Source organism: Danio rerio, chromosome 5, assembly GCF_049306965.1.
Source record: "Danio rerio strain Tuebingen ecotype United States chromosome 5, GRCz12tu, whole genome shotgun sequence".
NCBI lineage: Eukaryota > Metazoa > Chordata > Actinopteri > Cypriniformes > Danionidae > Danio > Danio rerio.
The window spans coordinates 1,719,878-1,739,684 of record NC_133180.1 but is presented as its reverse complement, the minus strand read 5'-3'; the positions used below and the strand labels follow the sequence as shown (position 1 = coordinate 1,739,684).

Genomic DNA, 19,807 nt, shown 5'->3' with positions numbered 1-19,807 from the left:
CTAATAGCAAAATATATTTTTTTAGATATATATGTTTAATAGATATAATTACTATATTGTTTTACTAATGAATTATTAAAATCTGAATGTGCGCTAGTTAACATTAGTTAAGATATAACAGGGTTTTTCAAAGTCTAAGACAGTGGGCCTCCCTTTTGACACAACTTATCCATTGGCGCCCCCTTCTGCCAAACACGCACACACACACACACACATACATATATATATATACAGTATATATAAAGACACAGACAGATGTCAGACTGTTAACTCACTTTTATCATCATTTGCATAAAAGTGCAATTATTTACAGAGTAATAACAAGTATTTTAATATAACGTTTTTTAAACTAGGATGATGGTTCAATATGAACAGATCCAAGAACTGTCCATCCCAGTCAAAACAGTCGAAGTTTAGCGGGTCTCATGCTGTCATTAGCCAAAATATCTTGACAAACCACACATAAAGGTCGTGGTTCATCAGCTGGTCCTGTCCACGTAAATCCTAAACTCAAATACTGATCATCATATCGTCGTCTTTTGGGTTTAAGCCTTGAACTTGAAGGCTTTGAATCAGGGGGTCTCAGAAACCGATCCATTGTATTAGCAGGCATATACCTGTATTGGCGGGCTTGCCAAACAGAAGCGAATCCACAGCTATGGCCTTCTGGGTAAAAAAGGTTTTCTTATTTTCGTCGTATTATTTTTTAGCTTTGTTTAATTAAAAAGTTTAAATATAATAAAAAATACATATAATAATTAAACTTAATAATTATATTTTTATTATATAATATTTTTCCGCGCCTCCCCTGACATGCTCTGGCGCCCCCCAGGGGAGGCGCGCCTCACACTTTGAAAACCCTTGAGATATAACAATAAATGACTTTATTTTCATCATCTAACATTGTTTGTTCATGTTAGTAAATACATTAACAATAGTGTGACCGCTATCTTATATTTATTGATGATTTTATGGGTTCTTGTATCCGTTTTGGAGCTTGAAGATTCTTCATGAAATCTTCTTTTGTGCTTAAAGGGAAAAGAAACAACATCAGAGTTTGGATGGTTCTTTAAGACGCAATATTGAAATCCACAGAAGGCAGAAGAGTTCTGAGAGCAGTGATGATGAAAGAGAAGAGAGAGAAAGAGGGATGTTCTGGTATGACTGTTAGTCTGCTGGTGTAGAAAGATCTTCCAGCCTGAAGCATCAGTTACTCCACCAATGTCAAACAGAAGAGACGAGCCACAATGATGTTATTCTCACGCCAGAACTACAACACACACATCCGACAGAACCAAAGAAACACACTGAGTAAAAACGCACAGAAGGGGCCAAACGGGAGCATGCATTGTTAAAACCAAAGCAAACTGGGAAATTTGGTTAAAATAGCTACGTCTATACTGTTGCTTGAAAAGGACACAAATACGAGATAAAGTAAATTGACACAGACAAAATAAATCAGGATGAAAACTGAGTGGTAAGGATAGACCGATAGTTGCTGGACTGATATGTGAATCCTACTCTGTGCACAAAAAACATATTAATATATAAGCAGTTCTACATTTACATGAGCAAAGTTTAATGTTGAGTGTATGTGTATCAGTATATGTGGTTCATTTTCATATTAGCTTTAATAATGAAACTAATGACACATTAATAAATCGATGCCACACTGCCATCAAAATAATGTCATATAAGGGAAAAAAGTATATTATGCCATTAAATATAGCTACATCTTTTTTTTTCGTCTGATTTCAGGTTGATTCTTATCTCTACATGTTTTGAGATGTTTATATTTTTACACTAAGTGTGCACATTTGTGTTATAATTAACTAAACCTGATTTTTTCCCTGTAAAGTTCAGACTTAATTTAGTATTATAGTCTGAATGGGCAAAACATGCTTAGCCACACCCCTCCATCCATTACTTTTGCTGCTAGTGAAAGATATGAGATAAAAATATATAAAAATATATATAAAATAAAACCCCACCCCTACTTGATATTCCATTTCATATGCAAGTATGGTATCATAACAAAAAACCTGCCCCTATTCAATATTCAGTTTATTTTGGAAATACTTTATCATACTAAAATAAAATCCCATCCCCTATTCAATATTCTGTTTCTGTAAGAAGTACTTTATTATACTAAAATGGAAACCCCGCCCCCTACTCAATATTCCTTTTTAGTTGGAAATACGTCAACATACTAACATGAAAACCCCGCCCCCTATTCAATATTCAGTTTCAGTAAAAAATACATCATCCTACTAAAATTAAACTCCGCCCCCTACTAAATATTCAATTTCAGTTGGAAATACGACATGATACTAAAATAAAATCCTGCCCCCTCCTTAATAATTTGTTTCAGTTTCCAAACTTACTGAAATAAAACTAAAAACGCCCCTACTAAAAAAATAGTTTCAGATGGAAATATGTCATCATACTGAAATAAAACCCTGCCCCTACTCTATATTCAGTTTCAGTTGGAAATACATCATCATACTAAAATAAAACCCCACCCCCTTCTCAATATTCAGTTTCAGTTGGAAATACATCATCATACTAAAATAACCCCCCCCCCCATACTAAATATTCAGTTTCAGCTGGACATACGTAATCGTACTGAAAATAAAACCCCGCCCCTACTCTATATTCAATTTCAGTTGGAAATCATACTGAAATAAAGCCCTGCCTCCTCCTTAATAATTTGTTTCAGTTTCCAATCATACTGAAATAAAACCCCGCCCCTACTCAATATTCTGTTTCCATAAGAAATACATCATCATACTAAAATAAAACCCCACCCCAACTAAATAAGTTTCAGTTTAAAATCATTCTGAAATAAAAACCCGCCCCTAATAAAAAATCTGTTTCAGTTGCAAAATACATCATCATACTAAAAATAAACCCACCCCCTACTCAATATTTAGTTTCCGTAGAAAATACATCATCATACTGAAATGAAACCCCACCCCCTACTTAATATTCAGTTTCAGCTGGAAATACATCATCAAACTGAAATGAAACCCCACCCCCTACTCAATATTTAATTTCAGTTGGAAATACATCATACTGAAATGAAACCCCACCCCCTACTTAATATTCAGATTCAGTTGGAAATACATCATTATACTGAAATGAAACCCCACCCCCTACTTAATATTCAGTTTCAGTTGGAAATACATCATCATACTAAAATAAAACCCCACCCCCTACTCAATATTCAGTTTCAGTTGGAAATACATCATCATACTGAAATAAAACCCCACCCCCTACTCAATATTCAGTTTCAGTTGGAAATACATCATCATACTGAAATAAAACCCCACCCCCTACTCAATATTCAGTTTCAGTTGGAAATACATCATCATACTAAAATAAAACCCCACCCCCTACTCAATATTCAGTTTCAGTTGGAAATACATCATCATACTGAAATGAAACCCCACCCCCTACTTAATATTCAGTTTCAGTTGGAAATACATCATCATACTGAAATGAAACCCCACCCCCTACTTAATATTCAGTTTCAGCTGGAAATACATCATCATACTGCAATGAAACCCCACCCCCTACTCAATATTTAATTTCAGTTGGAAATACATCATACTGAAATGAAATCCCACCCCCTACTTAATATTCAGTATCAGTTGGAAATACATCATCATACTAAAATAACCCCCCCCCCCTACTCAATATTCAGTTTCAGTTGGAAATACGTCATTATACTGGAATAAAACCCCGCCCCCTACTCAATATTCAGTTTCAGTTGGAAATACGTCATTATACTGGAATAAAACCCCGCCCCCTACTCAATATTCAGTTTCAGTTGGAAATACGTCATTATACTGGAATAAAACCCCGCCCCCTACTCAATATTCAGTTTCAGTTAAAAGGAAAACTTCCTGAGTACACAGACTTTTAGTTACTTGTTTAAAACCCTATTTTAATCTTATTTACTAAAAGGATTTTATTTAAAAAATATATCAAATTATTAGCACCAACTTTAACGTACAACATCTACATTCAGCAGTCAGGGCGAATGTCCAGTGTTGTCCAGCCATCGGTCTATCCGTACATTAAAGATAGACGTAGACGGACGGAGCTTTGGTTCCGCTTTACCTTCTCACTACATTTGCGAATGGTGGAGGTGAGTTCGCTCACAACCATATCTATACATTTCAGGCACGGCCCGTTTAGCTTTTGGATCTGCTTTTTCACTATAGCCTCAAAGGCCAGGTCAGGGGTAAACAGGCCCGTCCTGTAGAGGAATCATGGAGGAAGAGAAGAAGAAGAGGAGGATCCGTACAGGCGGAAGAATGACAGATAGACAGGGGTAGTAGGGCAGACAGACAGACAGACAGCACAGAGGAAAGAGAAGGCAAGTGAGACATTTGGTTTCTCCTCAAGCCATTCAACAGCGGCTTCGAGATGAAGACTCTACAGTAAAGAGACGTCAACCCGTCACCCGAGACAGAAGCTTCCAGAAATCAGCTGCGCAAACAAAAGGCAGTCGGAGAGCGTCCTGAAGTGTCTTTGGACCCACATATAAAACACTATAGTCATTTATAGCAATAAATGCTGGTGTTTATGAACCATACTAATGCTGTATATAGTACATTACTGACAACTCTGTGAATGAATGCTCCAGCATACTGTAGTGTTAGCTGTGGTGAACTGAGAAACTGTTAGCAACACTGTAGTAAACACTTAGTTCTAGAAAACTACTATTTGTTTATACCATTTGTTTATATTACTCTAAATGTTGTGTTACCATAGCAACTGTAGAATCACCACAGCAGAATAATCACAACAGCTGTCGCGTTACCATAGCAACTGTAGAATCACCACAGCAGAATAATCACAACAGCTGTCGTGTTACCAAAGCAACTGTAGAATCACCACAACAAATAAACCACTATAGATGCTGTGTTACCATAACTACTGTAGAATCGCCACTACAGAATAACCCCTATCTTTGTTGTGTTACCATAGCAACTGTAGAATCGCCACTACAGATTAACCCCTATCTTTGTTGTGTTACCATAGCAACTGTAGAATCACTACAGATTAACTACTATGGATGTTGTGTTACTATAGCAACTGTAGAATCGCCACTACAGATTAATTACAATAGATGTTGTGTTACCATAGCAACTGTATAATTGCCACTACAGATTAATTACAATAGATGTTGTGTTACCATAGCAACTGTAGAATCACCACAGCAGAATAATCACAACAGTTGTCGTGTTACCATAGCAACTGTAGAATCACCACAACAAATAAACCACTATAGATGCTGTGTTACCATAGCTACTGTAGAATCGCCACTACAGATTAACCCCTATCTTTGTTGTGTTACCATAGCAACTGTAGAATCACTACAGATTAACCACTATGGATGTTGTGTTACCATAGCAACTGTAGAATCGCCACTACAGATTAATTACAATAGATGTTGTGTTACCATAGCAACTGTATAATTGCCACTACAGATTAATTACAATAGATGTTGTGTTACCATAGCAACTGTATAAAATTGCCACTACAATATGACCCCTATGGATGTTGTGTTGCCATAGCAACTGTAGAATCGCCCCTACAGATTAACCCCTATCTATGTTGTGTTACCATAGCAACTGTAGAATCACCACTACATATTAACCCCTATGGATGTTATTACCATAGCAACTGTAGAATCGCCCCTACAGATTAACCCCTATCTATGTTGTGTTACCATAGCAACTGTAGAATCACAACAGATTAATTTAATGGATGTTGTTTCTATAGCAACTGTAAAATCCCCACTACAGATTAACCCCTATGGATGTTGTGTTACCATAGCAACTATAGAATCACAACAACAGATAAATTACAATAAAAGTTGTTACCATAGCAACTGTTGAATTGGCACTACAGATGAACCCCTATGGATGTTGTGTTACCGTAGCAACTGTAGAATCACCATTACCGATTAATTACTGTGGATGTTTTGTTACCATAGCAACTGCAAAATAACCTCAACAGATGATTTCAACTGCTTTACTATAGTATGGTTCATAAACACCATAGTATTTACTGTAAATGATGACAGTATATTGTGATGTGGGGATAAAGTGTGTTATTGATCAGATCTCACAGTCAGACAGTGACAGGAGCACAGACTGCCGTCAGCTGCGTCTCAGCCTTCCTCAAAACTTCAGTCTCCAGAAAACAGAGAGTGTGTTCACTGAGCTCTGCTGGATAGGCATATATTACACGAGGGATATATATATATATATATGATCTGGAATATTTTCTAGTAATTAACTCATTTTTGTAGTAACTTACCCAACACTGATGGGTGGTTAGGGGTCTGTGATATTGAGATCTATATTTAGATCAGTGAAACTCAGTGTCCACAACATCTCTCTGTACACAAAGCTAATGCTGCCATTCCACCCACAATCCCTCTGTCAAAGCGGCAGGCAAACACACACACACACACACATCCACAGCGCCGAATACCCACTAACCCCTGCGGGGGGAGAGGCTGGTGGGTCACAGCAGTATTTTGGGGCCACACGGTGACCCTTCTTTTACCTTCTTGGTACACTGCCTAACCGTATTGACTAGCTCAGAAATGACCATGTCCACGCATTTCTGGCACGGCTCTTTAATCTTCCCGATCTGCCGTTTCACAATGGTCTCAAAGGCCATGTCCGGCGTGAAGAGGCCCGTTCTGCCCGCCAAAGAGAACGGACAGAACCACAGACGAGGAGGAGAGAAAGAAAAAGGGGAGAAATCGGGTGCAAAGAAAAGTGTTAATCCAAAAATGAAATCCCTCCCAGCCCATGAGAACTGACTGAACTCTAATGAAGGCCTGCGTGTTGGGTTAACTTATTTATTCAGATCAACTCATTATATTAAATATTTATGCTGGTAAAACTTTAGTTTAGGTCACAAACTAATTACATTTAGTAATGTTCAACCATTAGTTTAAATTCAGCACATATCAAAGGTTTACCTTAAATAAATGTAGTAAATCCAGTGCATTCTTTTTCAGTGAGTGGTTTAACTCATTCACCAGAGTGTTTAACATTCAGCTCAATTATTTACATCAGAAACACTTTAATTTAGCTCACAACGCATGCTATTAAATACTGGCTTATTATTAAAATATTAATTAGCAGTTATAAAGCATGATCTTCTTCTGCATCTCTAATCTTTAACCCAAAACCTACTGCCTCACTATCTATTAATGAACAGCTAATTAGTAGATTATTAAGCTAGTAGTGCAGTCAATGCTTTGATAATACAGTGAATTGTAACCTAAAGTGTTACTAATCTACATTATTTATTTGCTGAACATTTAAACATCTCATAAATAAGTTGGTAACACTTTAGTTTAGGTCACAAGTCACTCCAACCTTAAACTAAGTTGGGTTTAGGTTTTGGGTAGGATTAGGGATGCAGGATAAGATCTTTATAGCTTAATTGTTATGCTTCATAGCTACTAATAAACAGTTAATGTCTTAATAACAGGCGGGTAATCAGGCAGTAGTTAACAGCATGAATTGTGAGCTAAAATAAGGTGTTAGCTTTACATTTATACTACAGGTTTAAACTCATTTATCAGAAGGTTTCATTGGTTAATGTATTTAACTCATTTTCTCAGTGAATTTAGGTCATATGTTTTGGTTAATTCTAACTAAAATATAAAAAAATACAAATAAAATACTAATTTATTCACAAGATTTTTAAAATGTATTAGAAAATCACTTTAACTGGATTTTGCCTAATATAATACTAATTTGTTTAAATTATTTGTTTAAATTTAAATGCTTGATTCTGATTGGCATTTTATTTTTTCCAGAAAGACACACAGCTCCAGTAGTTCAGTTTAACAGTAACTGTTGAAATTATGTACTGATTTCACCATTTACTATGTCACATTCAGTACAATTGAAGTATTGACTATCTACAAAAAAACTAAAAAACTAAAACTACTAAAACATTTTTTTGCATGAGGTTTAACAATTACATTCAATTTGTAATTATTCGAAAGAAAAATATAACCGAAAATTTATTTAAAATATTTTTAAATGTATTATAAAGAATTGTATTTAACCTGATTTTGCATAACATGATATACTATATATTTATATTATATATACTCTATAATATAATATAATATAAATGTAATGTTATATATATATATATATATATATATATATATATATATATATATATATATATATATATATATATATACATATATACATATATATATATATATATATATATATATATATACATATATATATACATACACACACACACACATATATAACATTACATTATTTATATTTATATATATATATATATATATATATATATATATTATACCGTTTTTATTTATATATATTTTATATTTTTTATTTTATATTACATTTATTTTAATGAAATAAATTTAATTGAATCATTTAATCATCTTTTTTTTTATTAATTTACTATTTGACAGCTTATGTTAATTGTTCATGATAATAAAAGACTTAAGGATGTAAAGAACCCCTTATGTTAGCTATTGACAATATAATGTCTGTCTTAGTGCTGGGAAAAGATTAAGTGGAATTAATCACATCCAAAATGAAAGTTTGTTTTGACATAATATATGTGTGTGTTACTGTTTATATTTATGCTGTATATGTATGTAGTACACACACGCGCACGCACACACACCCATACATACATAAAACTTTTTTGCATAGATATTTAAGTGTAAATATAATTTCTATTATATATATATATATATATATATATATATATATATATATATATATATATATGATTATAAAATATGTTTAAGGAATTAAATGCAGCATCCTTCATTTATTCTATTAGGTAAGGTGAGATCTCCACTTAAAGAGCCCATATTATGGGTTTTTGAAAATTCCCCTCCATGTAGTGTGTAACACAGCTCTAAGTGAAGTGAAGTATCCAGCTAAGGCTTAAATCTGTTAGTGTACAGTGTTTAAAACGGTTGATTCATCTATAAAAGAGTCGACTCATAGTGCTTCAAACGAGTCGCCTTGATACCGATTCATTAGGTGTTTCGCCATGACGTACGAACGAAACCAAGTTATTCACGTGCACGCGCAAACCCGGGAGATTTCAAACCTGCGGCCCCGCCCTCTGACGCAGTAACCCAGACACACACACCCACAAACACACGCACACAAACATGCCGGTCGATTGAAGTCACACTGCAGATGGACATTATCGATTCTCTACCCAGAGATGAAACCTCAGCATTATAACCAAGCAGTTGGAAACTTCTGGAAACTACAGGCTACAAAGAATACTTCATCTGAGTTTGTTAAAGGAAGGATCAGTAAAGAGTAACTGATGGACGTCAGGATGGATTTTTCTTCCTCCATTTCTCAAGTGTAAGTACGTGCGATTAAAGTTGCCTCGTTGACTCTAGCTTGCAAATGTATTTAGTTGTGATTTGTTACTTGTAACCGCGTGTACTTTATCAGGTTAACTGGCTATATTCTCTTATCGCGTGCAAAGTCACGTTAAAAATGCGACGCGTGCTGTTTGTTTACGGAGCTCCGTGGTAGAGGTCTGCATCCTGTTACCGACCGCTCCCGCGATTGATTCGGAAATTTATTCCCGCGCCGCAGAAATCTGGGAAATAAATTTGGAAAATAAATTTCCGAATCAATCGCGGGAGCGGTCGGTAACAGGTTTAATTTGGGACGGGAGCGGGCTGTCTAGCAATATCGTGGATATTGCTATGCGAATGAGACAGAGCTTTGCCTGCCTGTGTGTCTGCTTGGCGCTTGTGTGTATGTGTTAGTGCGCGCGTATGAGAGAGAGAGAGAGAGAGAGAGAGAGAGAGAGAGCGAGAGAGAGAGCGAGCTCTGTCTGGCTGTCTCTGTACTGTTTTGCTGGGTGATTTTCGGTTATGTTCTCCCCCGCTCTTTAGCGGGATCGGGCGCGGCGGGCAGAAAACGGGGCGGTTCGGGCACCGGGACAAGAAATTCTAAATATAAGCGGGAGCGGTCGGGTTCAGGCTAAATCCTGGCGGGTGCGGGCGGAAGCTGGAGCGTTGTCGTCCAGAGGTGTGTGTGTGTTTGTGTGTGTGTGTGGCAGCTAAAATCCACGCCTACACTATCGAGCGTGCATGAACTGTGATTACTTTTATATTGCTGATTAGCTATTGGGCATTTCATTCTCTGACTGAAGGCAGTCGACCAATCGTGACAGGCTGTCATCGGTCCAATCAGCGCAGATTAGCTTCGCGCTAAGGAGGGGTTTGGAAACAAATGAATCACTGGACGATTCATACAGGAGTCGCTGGGATAATTAGGTAAAAATAAATGCAGATTATAAGACCATGAAAGTGTTTTTTGACTTTGCATGCATATTAGACTGTTGTTGGAGACCCTTACAACCAAGATATGACCCTATTTCATGTATAATATGGGCTCTTTAAGTATCAAACTTAGACAGAAAATGTGCTCAATGCATTATAAAGCTTGAAGCAGTTTTGTATAGTCTCCAGAACAAACCACTTATATATGTTATACAATGACTTGCCTAATTACCCTAACTTTACCCTAATTACCCTAGTGAAGCCTTTACATGTCACTTTAAGCTGAATACTAGTGTCTTGAAGAATATCTAGTCTAATATTATGTACTGTCATCATGGCAAAGGGAAAATAAATCAGTAATTAGAGATGAGTTATTAACACTATTATGATTAGAAATGTGTTGGAGAAATCTGCTCTCCGCTAAACAGAAATTGGGGAATAAAATATACAGCAGGATGGCTGATAATTCTGACTTCAACTGTACATAACACACACACATACATTATGTCAAAACAAACTTTTATTTTGGATGTGATTAATCGTGATTAATATTTTCCCAGCACTAATTTGTTTGCGAGACAAAACAAAAAGCACTAGAAACAGGGTTTACTGGAGAGGCACAGACACAGACGGCGGTTCAGACTTGCTAGCACACACAGATCTGATCAGAAACTGCAGATGATTACGCAAACACACACACACACACACACCGATGCGTCTGTGATCAGATGTGTGATGTACAGCACTGCTTAAAGGAGTTAGAAATATATTCATGTTTTATTTTTCAAAGAAGACTCCTGCTCACCAAGCCTGCATGCATTTATCTGAAGTAAAATATGCTGTATGGCCAAATAAACATTCTGTCGTTTCATATTAAATTCTATTTTTGCATTAATTATGCATTGCATTAATTACATTAATACTTATTAATAAATTATAGGAGTGCAATATTACACACCAGTACAGAGAATGCAGACAGAAACAGACACAATGTTTACATATGCACTCACTGTCCACTTTATTAGGTACACCTTACTAGTACCGGGTTATCCCTTTTGCCTTCAGATCTGCCTTAATACTTTATGGCGTAGATTCAACAAGCTGCTGGAAATATTCCTCAGAGATTTTGCTCCATATTGTCATGATAGCATCACACAGTTGCTGCAGATTTGTCGGCTGCACATCCATGATGCCAATCTCCCGTTCCACCACATCCCAAAGCTGCTCTATTGGATTGAGCTCTGGTGACTGTGGAGGCCATTTGAGTACAGTGAACTCATCGTCATGTTCAAGAAACCAGTCTGAGATGATTGAGCTTTATGACATGGCCATTACACCACCACCACCAGCCTGAACCGCTGATACAAGGCAGGATGGATCCATGCTTTCATGTTGTTGAAGCCAAATTGTGAGCCGAGCATCTGAATGTGTCAGCAGAAATGGAGACTCATCAGAGCAGCAACGTTTCTCCAATCTTCTATTGTCCAGTTTTGGTGAGTCTGTGTGAATTGTAGCCTCAGTTTCCTGTTCTTAGCTGACAGGAGCGGCACCCGGTGTGTTCTTCTGCTGCTGTAGCCCATCCGCCTCAAGGTTGGACGTGTTGTGTGTTCAGAGATGCTCTTCTGCAGAGCTCGGTTGTAACGAGTGCTTATTTAAGTGCTTTCTATCAGCTGGAGCCAGTCTGGCCATTCTCCTCTGACCTCTGGCATCAACGAGGCATTTGCACACACAGAACTGCCGCTCACTGGATATTTCCTCTTTGTCGGAGCATTCTCTGTAAACCCTAGAGATGGTTGTGCGTGAAAATCCCAGTAGATCAGCAGTTTCTGAAATACTCAGAGCAGCCCGTCTGACAGCAACAACCATGCCACGATCAAAGTCTCTTAAATCCCCTTTCTTCCCCATTCTGATGCTCACTTTGAACTGCAGCAGATCGTCTTGACCATGTCTACATGCCGAAATGCACTGAGCTGCTGCCATGTGATTGGCTGATTAGAAATTTGCGTTAACTAGCAGCTGGACAGGTGTACCTAATAAAGTGGCCAGTGAATATATTTATGTGTGTATATATATATTTAAATATATATATATATGCTGATTAAATAAATATGTACATTTTATACACATTTTCAGCTTTATATGATGAACAGAAAGTTCAGAAGAGCAGCATTTATCTGAAATATGAAATAGTTTATCATCACATTTTCAGCACATTTATCTATTTCATGCATCCGTGCTGTATAGAAATATCATTTAAGATTATTTAGTCACCAAAAAACTCAAAGATTTTTAGAAAACAGATATTTTAAATAGTAAATATTTCAGATTTTACTGTGTAGCTTTACTCTGGATCTAAAACAGCAGTCCTGGAGAGCAGAAGAGACGTCTTTAAACTGCATTAAAAATGGTAACGGGTCTAACACTTTTGATCGGTGGTGTAAAACTCAAAGTTTAACTGAAAACGAAGGAAAAGGACGGAGATCAGGACAGAAATAAAGGCCAGACGTGCCTGATGCCGTGGATGTTCTTGATGGCGTAGCTGATCTCTTTACGCAGCTCCTTCTCATCAAACTCCATCTGAAGACACAAAACACACAAATAAACCACAACATCTGCAACATCATCAACATTTCAGATCAGAAAATCAAATGAAAGACGTGTTAAAGTCCACATGACATCAAAACTAATACTGATTTTGTGTTGATCAATTCATCTGTGCACATCAATAAGACTAAAACAGTAGTTTGCTCGTGTAATCTTTCATTGAAATCTGCAAATTCACTCGCTGTTTGTTTTCAGTTCAATCCTCAGATTTGGTCGGAGTAAGGTATTGGGTGGGGCTAACATACTTAACCACGCCCATAACCACGCCCTTCCACCTGTCATTACTATGACATCAAACAGAAATGGTGAGGAGGAGGAGTCTGTTAGGCTGTAATAACTCTCCCCAAACCCTTTTTCCCATCTTACTGGGTGAAACTCCTACTTTACAACATCCAATCAGCTTGCAGTAGAAAAAACAAGCCACGCCCACTGTTTTCTCATTTAATATTCTGTTTCTCTAGAACTGCGTCACGATACGACATGAAAATACAGCAGCTTCTGGTTTATGCAGACTTTAAATTATATTTCATTCAAGGCTGATAAAGGGGAGGAGCTACTGATAAAAGGGAGGAAAAAATTATGAAAAAAAAAGGAGGAGCTGATAATAAAGAAATAAAAGGAGGAGCTGCTGATGAAGGGGAGGGGGTTATAAGTAAGAGGGGCTACTGATAAAGGGGAGGGGCTGATGATAAAGAGGAGGAAAAAATGATGAAGAAGGGGAGGGCCTGATGATAAAGAGGAGGGGCTGCTGGTGAAGGGGAGGGGGTTATAAGTAAGAGGGGCTACTGATAAAGGGGAGGGCCTGATGATAAAGAGGAGGGAACAATGATGAAGAAGGGGAGGGCCTGATGATAAAGGGGAGGAGCTACTGATAAAAGGGAGGAAAAATCATTAAAAAAAAGGAGGAGCTGATAATAAAGAAATAAAAGGAGGAGCTACTGATGAAGGGGAGGGGGTTATAAGTAAGAGGGGCTACTGATAAAGGGGAGGGAAAAATTATGAAGAAGGGGAGGGGCTGATGATAAAGAGGAGGGGCTACTGATAAAAGGGAGGAAAAAATTATGAAAAAAAGGAGGAGTGATAATAAAGTAATAAAAGGAGGAGCTGCTGATGAAGGGGAGGGGGTTATAAGTAAGAGGGGCTACTGATAAAGGGGAGGGGCTGATGATAAAGAGGAGGGGAAAATGATGAAGAAGGGGAGGGGCTGATGATAAAGAGGAGGGGCTGCTGGTGAAGGGGAGGGGGTTATAAGTAAGAGGGGCTACTGATAAAGGGGAGGGAAAAATTATGAAGAAGGGGAGGGGCTGATGATAAAGAGGAGGGGCTGCTGGTGAAGGGGAGGGGGTTATGATAAAGAATAGGAGCTACTGATGATAAAGAGGAGGAAATGATGATGAAGAAGGGGGTGAAGCTGGTGATAAAAAGGAGGGGCTGGTGATGAAGGAGAGGGGCTTAAAAGTAAAAGGGGCTATTGATAAAGGGGAGGGGCTGATGTTAAAGAGGAGGAAATTATGACGAAGAAGGGGAGGGGCTAAGGATAAAGAGGAGGGGCTGATGTTAAAGAGGAAATGATGGCGAAGAAGGGGAGGGGCTAAGGATAAAGAGGAGGAAATGATTATGAAGAAGGGGAGGAACTGATAATAAAGAGGAGGGGCTGCTGGTGAAGGGGAGGGGCTTATAATAAAGAATAAAAGCTACTGATGAAGGGGAACGGCTGATGAAAGAGAGGAAAGATTATGAAAAAGGGGAGGAGCTACTGGTGAAGGGGAGGGGTTTATAATAAAGAATTGGGGGCTATTGATGAAGGGGACGGCTGATGAGCCAAGGGAGGATTTACTGATAAAAGGGAGGAGCTGTTGATAGAGGGGAGGAGCTGCTTGTTGAGTTGTTAAGCTTGGAAACCATTTATCCAGAGAGTAACAAAATAAATCAGACGAAGGACACTACTGTCAAATCATAGAGGATTCAGTGCAGAGTGTATATAATGTGTCAGTCAAAGCTTCATTTTGGAAGGGTGTTTTCTGTGTGTGTTTGTGAGTGTGTGTGTGTGTGTGTGTGTGTGTGTCCTCCAGGCCACAGAAAGGTGGAATGTTTTACTCATAAGTGCTGGTCTGAGATCTGCAGGCAATCCTGCGGCGTGACTCATACAGACACAGAGAGAGAGACAGTCTGAAAACTACTCAAATTCACCATGTATTCATAGTGACTCACTGAATAACTGCTGCAGACTAACATTTACAATAATTAAGACTAGTTAATGTCTTTGAAAGATGTTTCCACTTTAAAAAAAATAGTTATAGTGAGCTATAGTTATGTTTTGAAGGGTTAGTTCACCCAAATATGATAATACTGTTATTAATTACTCTTGATCATAGATATATACATTAGATGTCGCCTGGCCTATTGTTGTCTATTGGACGGAATGCGTCAATAGCGCCGCCATCTTGCTACAGGGTAGTGCTCCTTTGAAATGAATGCGGGACCAAGGTACAGTGGAGGACTGTGGCCATCCAAAGCCACAAATATACACATATACACATATATCTGTAATCGGGAGTTTTCCTGGATGTTAGTATGTAATTTTTTTTTCTAATTATGAAAATTATAATTTTACATCACTTTTCTACATTGATGGATCAGTGACCGCACGGGCATTCCTGACAAAAAGCTTGTGTTTGTGTGTACAGAAATGTACTATTCACCCTCCCTGTTAAACTTGATCTAATCATGTCCTGAAACACAGCTCCTCTCCTGCTTTCACTGCTCATACTGACGGAGGGAGCGATTTGTTTGTGAATGAGTCCCCCGAACGACTCTTTCACTAACGTTAGGCGACAATAACACAAGTTTCTGGCAGCGTCTCGTTGTCATATTTCTTTTGCATTGTTTGCTGATTTTATTCAACAAAACTAGCATAAGCCGAGTGTTTAGTGTGAGTTGGAGCTGCTTTGCCGTATGGTGAATGCAGTAAGTGACTGTTATCATCAATAACGTTACCTGATTAGCACAAAAGTTCAGAACATACAAAAACAGAAAAAAACTTAATATTACCTATGAAATGTTCTGCCTTTGTGCTTTGTTTTCTTTGTTTGGTTGTTACTACACCCGTAGACAGCGCTAAAGTCCCGCATCTTCACGTAATAACACTGTCTTGACTAGTGCGGTTGAATGACATTTGTCCTGGGAGCACTGTACCAATGTGGCGGCGCTATTGACGCATGCTCAGGGTCCCTATGCGATATCTAGTGTATATATCTATCACTCTTCATGATGTCATTGTGCTGCTCTCTTGCTGCCAGACAATCACCTAATAATACATAACGGATGGTGTAATCCAGTGTGTTAGCACTCGTGCTCTCTCACCTTCACCAGCTCGAAGGGGAATCGCTCATGGAAGATGCGGTTGATTCGAGCTCCTCCAGAAAGCTCATAGGTGTCTATCTGATCTCCTGAACCCTCGATACGCTTCTCAAAGTCCACTGAGAACTGCTGCACCATCCTGAACACAATAAACATAAACGGCATCTAATATCCGGCACAATGTCTTGATACTTGAATGATATTTTAATAATGAAAGCAGATGGTTTAGAGCTCGCTATATGTCTGAATCCACTTTTGCTGTTTTAAGGTGAGGCTGAAACTAGTCATTGTGGCGTATCGTATTGTGCTGGCCGTATGATAGCGTGTGGACTGACTGCAGCAGGGCTTTGGTCTTCCTGGACGGGTCATCTGGACGGAAGTTCTTGTATTCCTCCACTTCCTTCTCGATGGACAGAAGCTGGCTCTGGAGCTTAGCGCGCAGCCCAGGCAGCGTGTCGCGGATATGATTGGTCAGTTGCTGGAAGAGAAAACAGAGAAACACAGAGAGGAATGATGAAGACAAGTCAGTTTATCTTGACGACATTTGCATTTATAAATTATAAATTGACTAAAACTAGACCAATAAGTCACTCATGATTTAAATATGCAAATGAATCAATTTATGCAGTGACATCCAAATCTTAAGTTACAAGAAAATGTATTAAAACAGTGGTTCTCAAACTGTGGTACGCGGGCTTCCTCCTAGTGGTACGCGGAGGAATCGCCAAATAATGAAATAAACAATTAACACTTTTAATCCTTTGATGCGTAATATAACATTGATGTGATCAGCATTGGCTGTTTTGTGAAGCGTACGATCACAGCTCTTTGCTTAGAGTGTTTATATTAGTGCAATGTGTCATAAGCTGCTGAAAATCAGTTTCCGAAGTTTAAGAATTGATTCTGAAGCGTGATTTGACTGACATGAAAAGTAGCCAATCACAGTCGACCTTGTCTAGTTTTGCGTGAAACGTAAGGGCGGGACAAAGGCTTTCTGTGTTGCAGAGACAGAAAAAACAACTTAAAAACAAATGTTTTGTTAATTTAGTTGCTTCTCGGATGTTTTCACTATAGAAATGTCTAGCAGAGTTATTAAACCGCGGACATATTTCCTGCCTATTTTATGATCTTCATACACGTTACGCCCTCCGACAGCGAGTCGACTCGCCTCTGACCTGTCACTCCTCTATACAGTCTGAATGGCGGCGCGGGAATGGAGGTATTGCGCAATAACTCATTTCTGCAAATGTGGCGAGTGCTTTGTTTTATCACGAGAGCGCATTAATGTACGCAAATCGCTAAAACAGTTATGCGAGCTCTTAAATATGCTTTTTTTTAAATGAACTGCAAGTGCTCTCATGATCGCCTGTGTGCTCAGATTGAATACAATCGCGATCTTTCCACTATTAAAGTAGACATTTATTTTTGCTCCTTGACTAAATTTAATCAAAAGTATTCAAATTTATCAAATATTTAGAAATAGATTGATGCATAATCGATGACAATGCTAATGGTCTTCTTGTTTGGCTGTGTTGTGAAGTGAAACTTACTTTTAGCAAAGGTGGATTTTTTTATTTCTTTACGACAAAATAATTATGCTGGAAATGTTTCTGGATGAGGTATTTGTGTGATTTATACATTTAGCTGTATTCTGATCTGTCTTAAAGCATTACAGGTCAAAGCAATCCGTTGTTACTTATTGTTTATTTATCATAATTAACAATAAGGCTCTTAAAGCACTGCTTTGATAAATGTAGTGTTGTCATATTTTAAATACCTCAAGTAAAATTAAGTCATTTGTTTTATTTTTTTTAACTGACAGTGTACTTGTATTTTTTAAAGTTTGTATTTTAGATTAAGATCAAGTGTAAAATAAAATCTCCATGTGATGTACAGCTATTTAAGAAAATAAATTTGCCATATTGTAAAGAAAAATAGTGTAAAATAAGCAAATAAAAGGCTAAATTTAAATCTTTTTACCATATACTTTAATTTAACCTTTCAAAGCTTGCAAATATTGTTTAAAAATGGGCAAAAACTGTCTGGATGGCCTTAAAGATTATGTGGTAGTTTTGCCAGTGCTATTGAAAAAGATTAATTGTCATGAAAGGAAAAATTGACTATACTTCCTTTGTTAGTGCAAGTTCCTATACATGTAGCTTTGGGATTTAAGCAATTAAACCATTCAATCAAGTTTACACTTAAAAAAGGGATTTCATAATGAAAATCAGATTTTTTAAACTAGTACTTATTAAAAGAGTACTTTGTACTTTTACCTAATATTAGTATTATTTACTAAAATTTGTGTTATTTTAGCAGTGTAATAGTATTTTTACTTGAGTACAAAAAAGATTTTACAAGCATTTAGTGCAGGTTTATTATATTATTAATATATGGTTAATAAATATTATTATTATTATTATTATTATTATTATTATTTTATTATTATTATTATTATTAATGGTTTTTATTTGTATCTATTCCTATATAATGTTTTATGGGTTGCTGACAATACATTTCAGGTCTTCAATACATAGCATGTCAGTCTTGAAAAAAATAGGTGCTGGAATTGATTTTCATTAGGCTGTGCCTGTATGAACCCTGTTATGTACATTTAACATATATTTCAAGATTTGTCTGAAAGTGTATGAATATGACATTTAGCCTATATTTATGAGGTCCAAGCAACATTTCCAACTTTTGATGAATAGGCTACTATGAAAACTTTAGATTTAAGTACAGCAGTTTTCTTTTTACTTTTTAAGAACAGCGCCATTTTTAATGAACTTTTAAAAGCCCATTTTAACTAAAACTTTTTTTTTTTTTTACCTGCAAGCACAGTTAATGTTCAGACTATTTCAAATGTTTAAAGTGACTGACAATAATACATATTCTAAATAATAGAAATTAATCTGCATTGTTTTTAACAATGTGCACACCTGTAGCTGCTTAATTAGGCCTACGACGCTATTTTTTAATACTGGTTAAAAAATAGCGTCGTAAGGTGGTACTTGGAGAGACAACTTTTTTCTAAGGTGGTACTTGGTGAAAAAAGTTTGAGAACCACTGTATTAAAATATCGAAGATAAATAGCCTTAACTATATTTATAGTCTTATTTCTCAAAAATTGTGAAGTGTTATTTGTAAAAACTCAATTAATATGCATGATTGGCCACACCCCTATCTCATTAGCACAGTTAGCTCCACCCATTGAATCCAAAACAATTGTTTAATACTAAAGTATTTACTATTTACATACTATTAATTATGTTACTACAATAGACTTCGAATATAGAAAATACAGTTGCATTTATAAACGAACCAAAAGTTAAAAAGAAATATTAAAATATATAATTAATATATATTCGTCTTATTTCTTAAAACATAAAAAGTTGTAGTGTTATTTGTAAACAAATAAATTGATATGCATGATAGCCCAAATGGCTCCACTCACTTCAAGCTGGCCCCACCCAA

At 37.1% G+C, this 19,807-nt stretch overlaps 2 protein-coding genes across 12 annotated transcripts in view; one reads left to right on the top strand and one right to left on the bottom strand.

Moving 5' to 3' along the window:
• Window positions 1-19,807, top strand: part of rabepk (Rab9 effector protein with kelch motifs) — a 373,763-nt gene that overhangs the window by 288,678 nt on the left and 65,278 nt on the right. The gene's annotated exons all lie outside the window — the stretch shown is intronic.
• The window catches only part of dnm1a (dynamin 1a), a 149,360-nt gene that overhangs the window by 92,367 nt on the left and 37,186 nt on the right, over window positions 1-19,807 (bottom strand). For 8 of the 11 annotated variants that reach the window (XM_073949675.1, XM_073949674.1, XM_073949676.1 and 5 more), the window contains exons 7-10: window positions 16,669-16,811; window positions 16,337-16,472; window positions 12,879-12,946; window positions 6,589-6,727 (exon numbers count right to left, since the gene is read on the bottom strand). In XM_073949675.1, coding sequence (XP_073805776.1) covers window positions 6,589-6,727; window positions 12,879-12,946; window positions 16,337-16,472; window positions 16,669-16,811 — 486 coding nt within the window. 11 annotated transcript variants of the gene reach the window in all.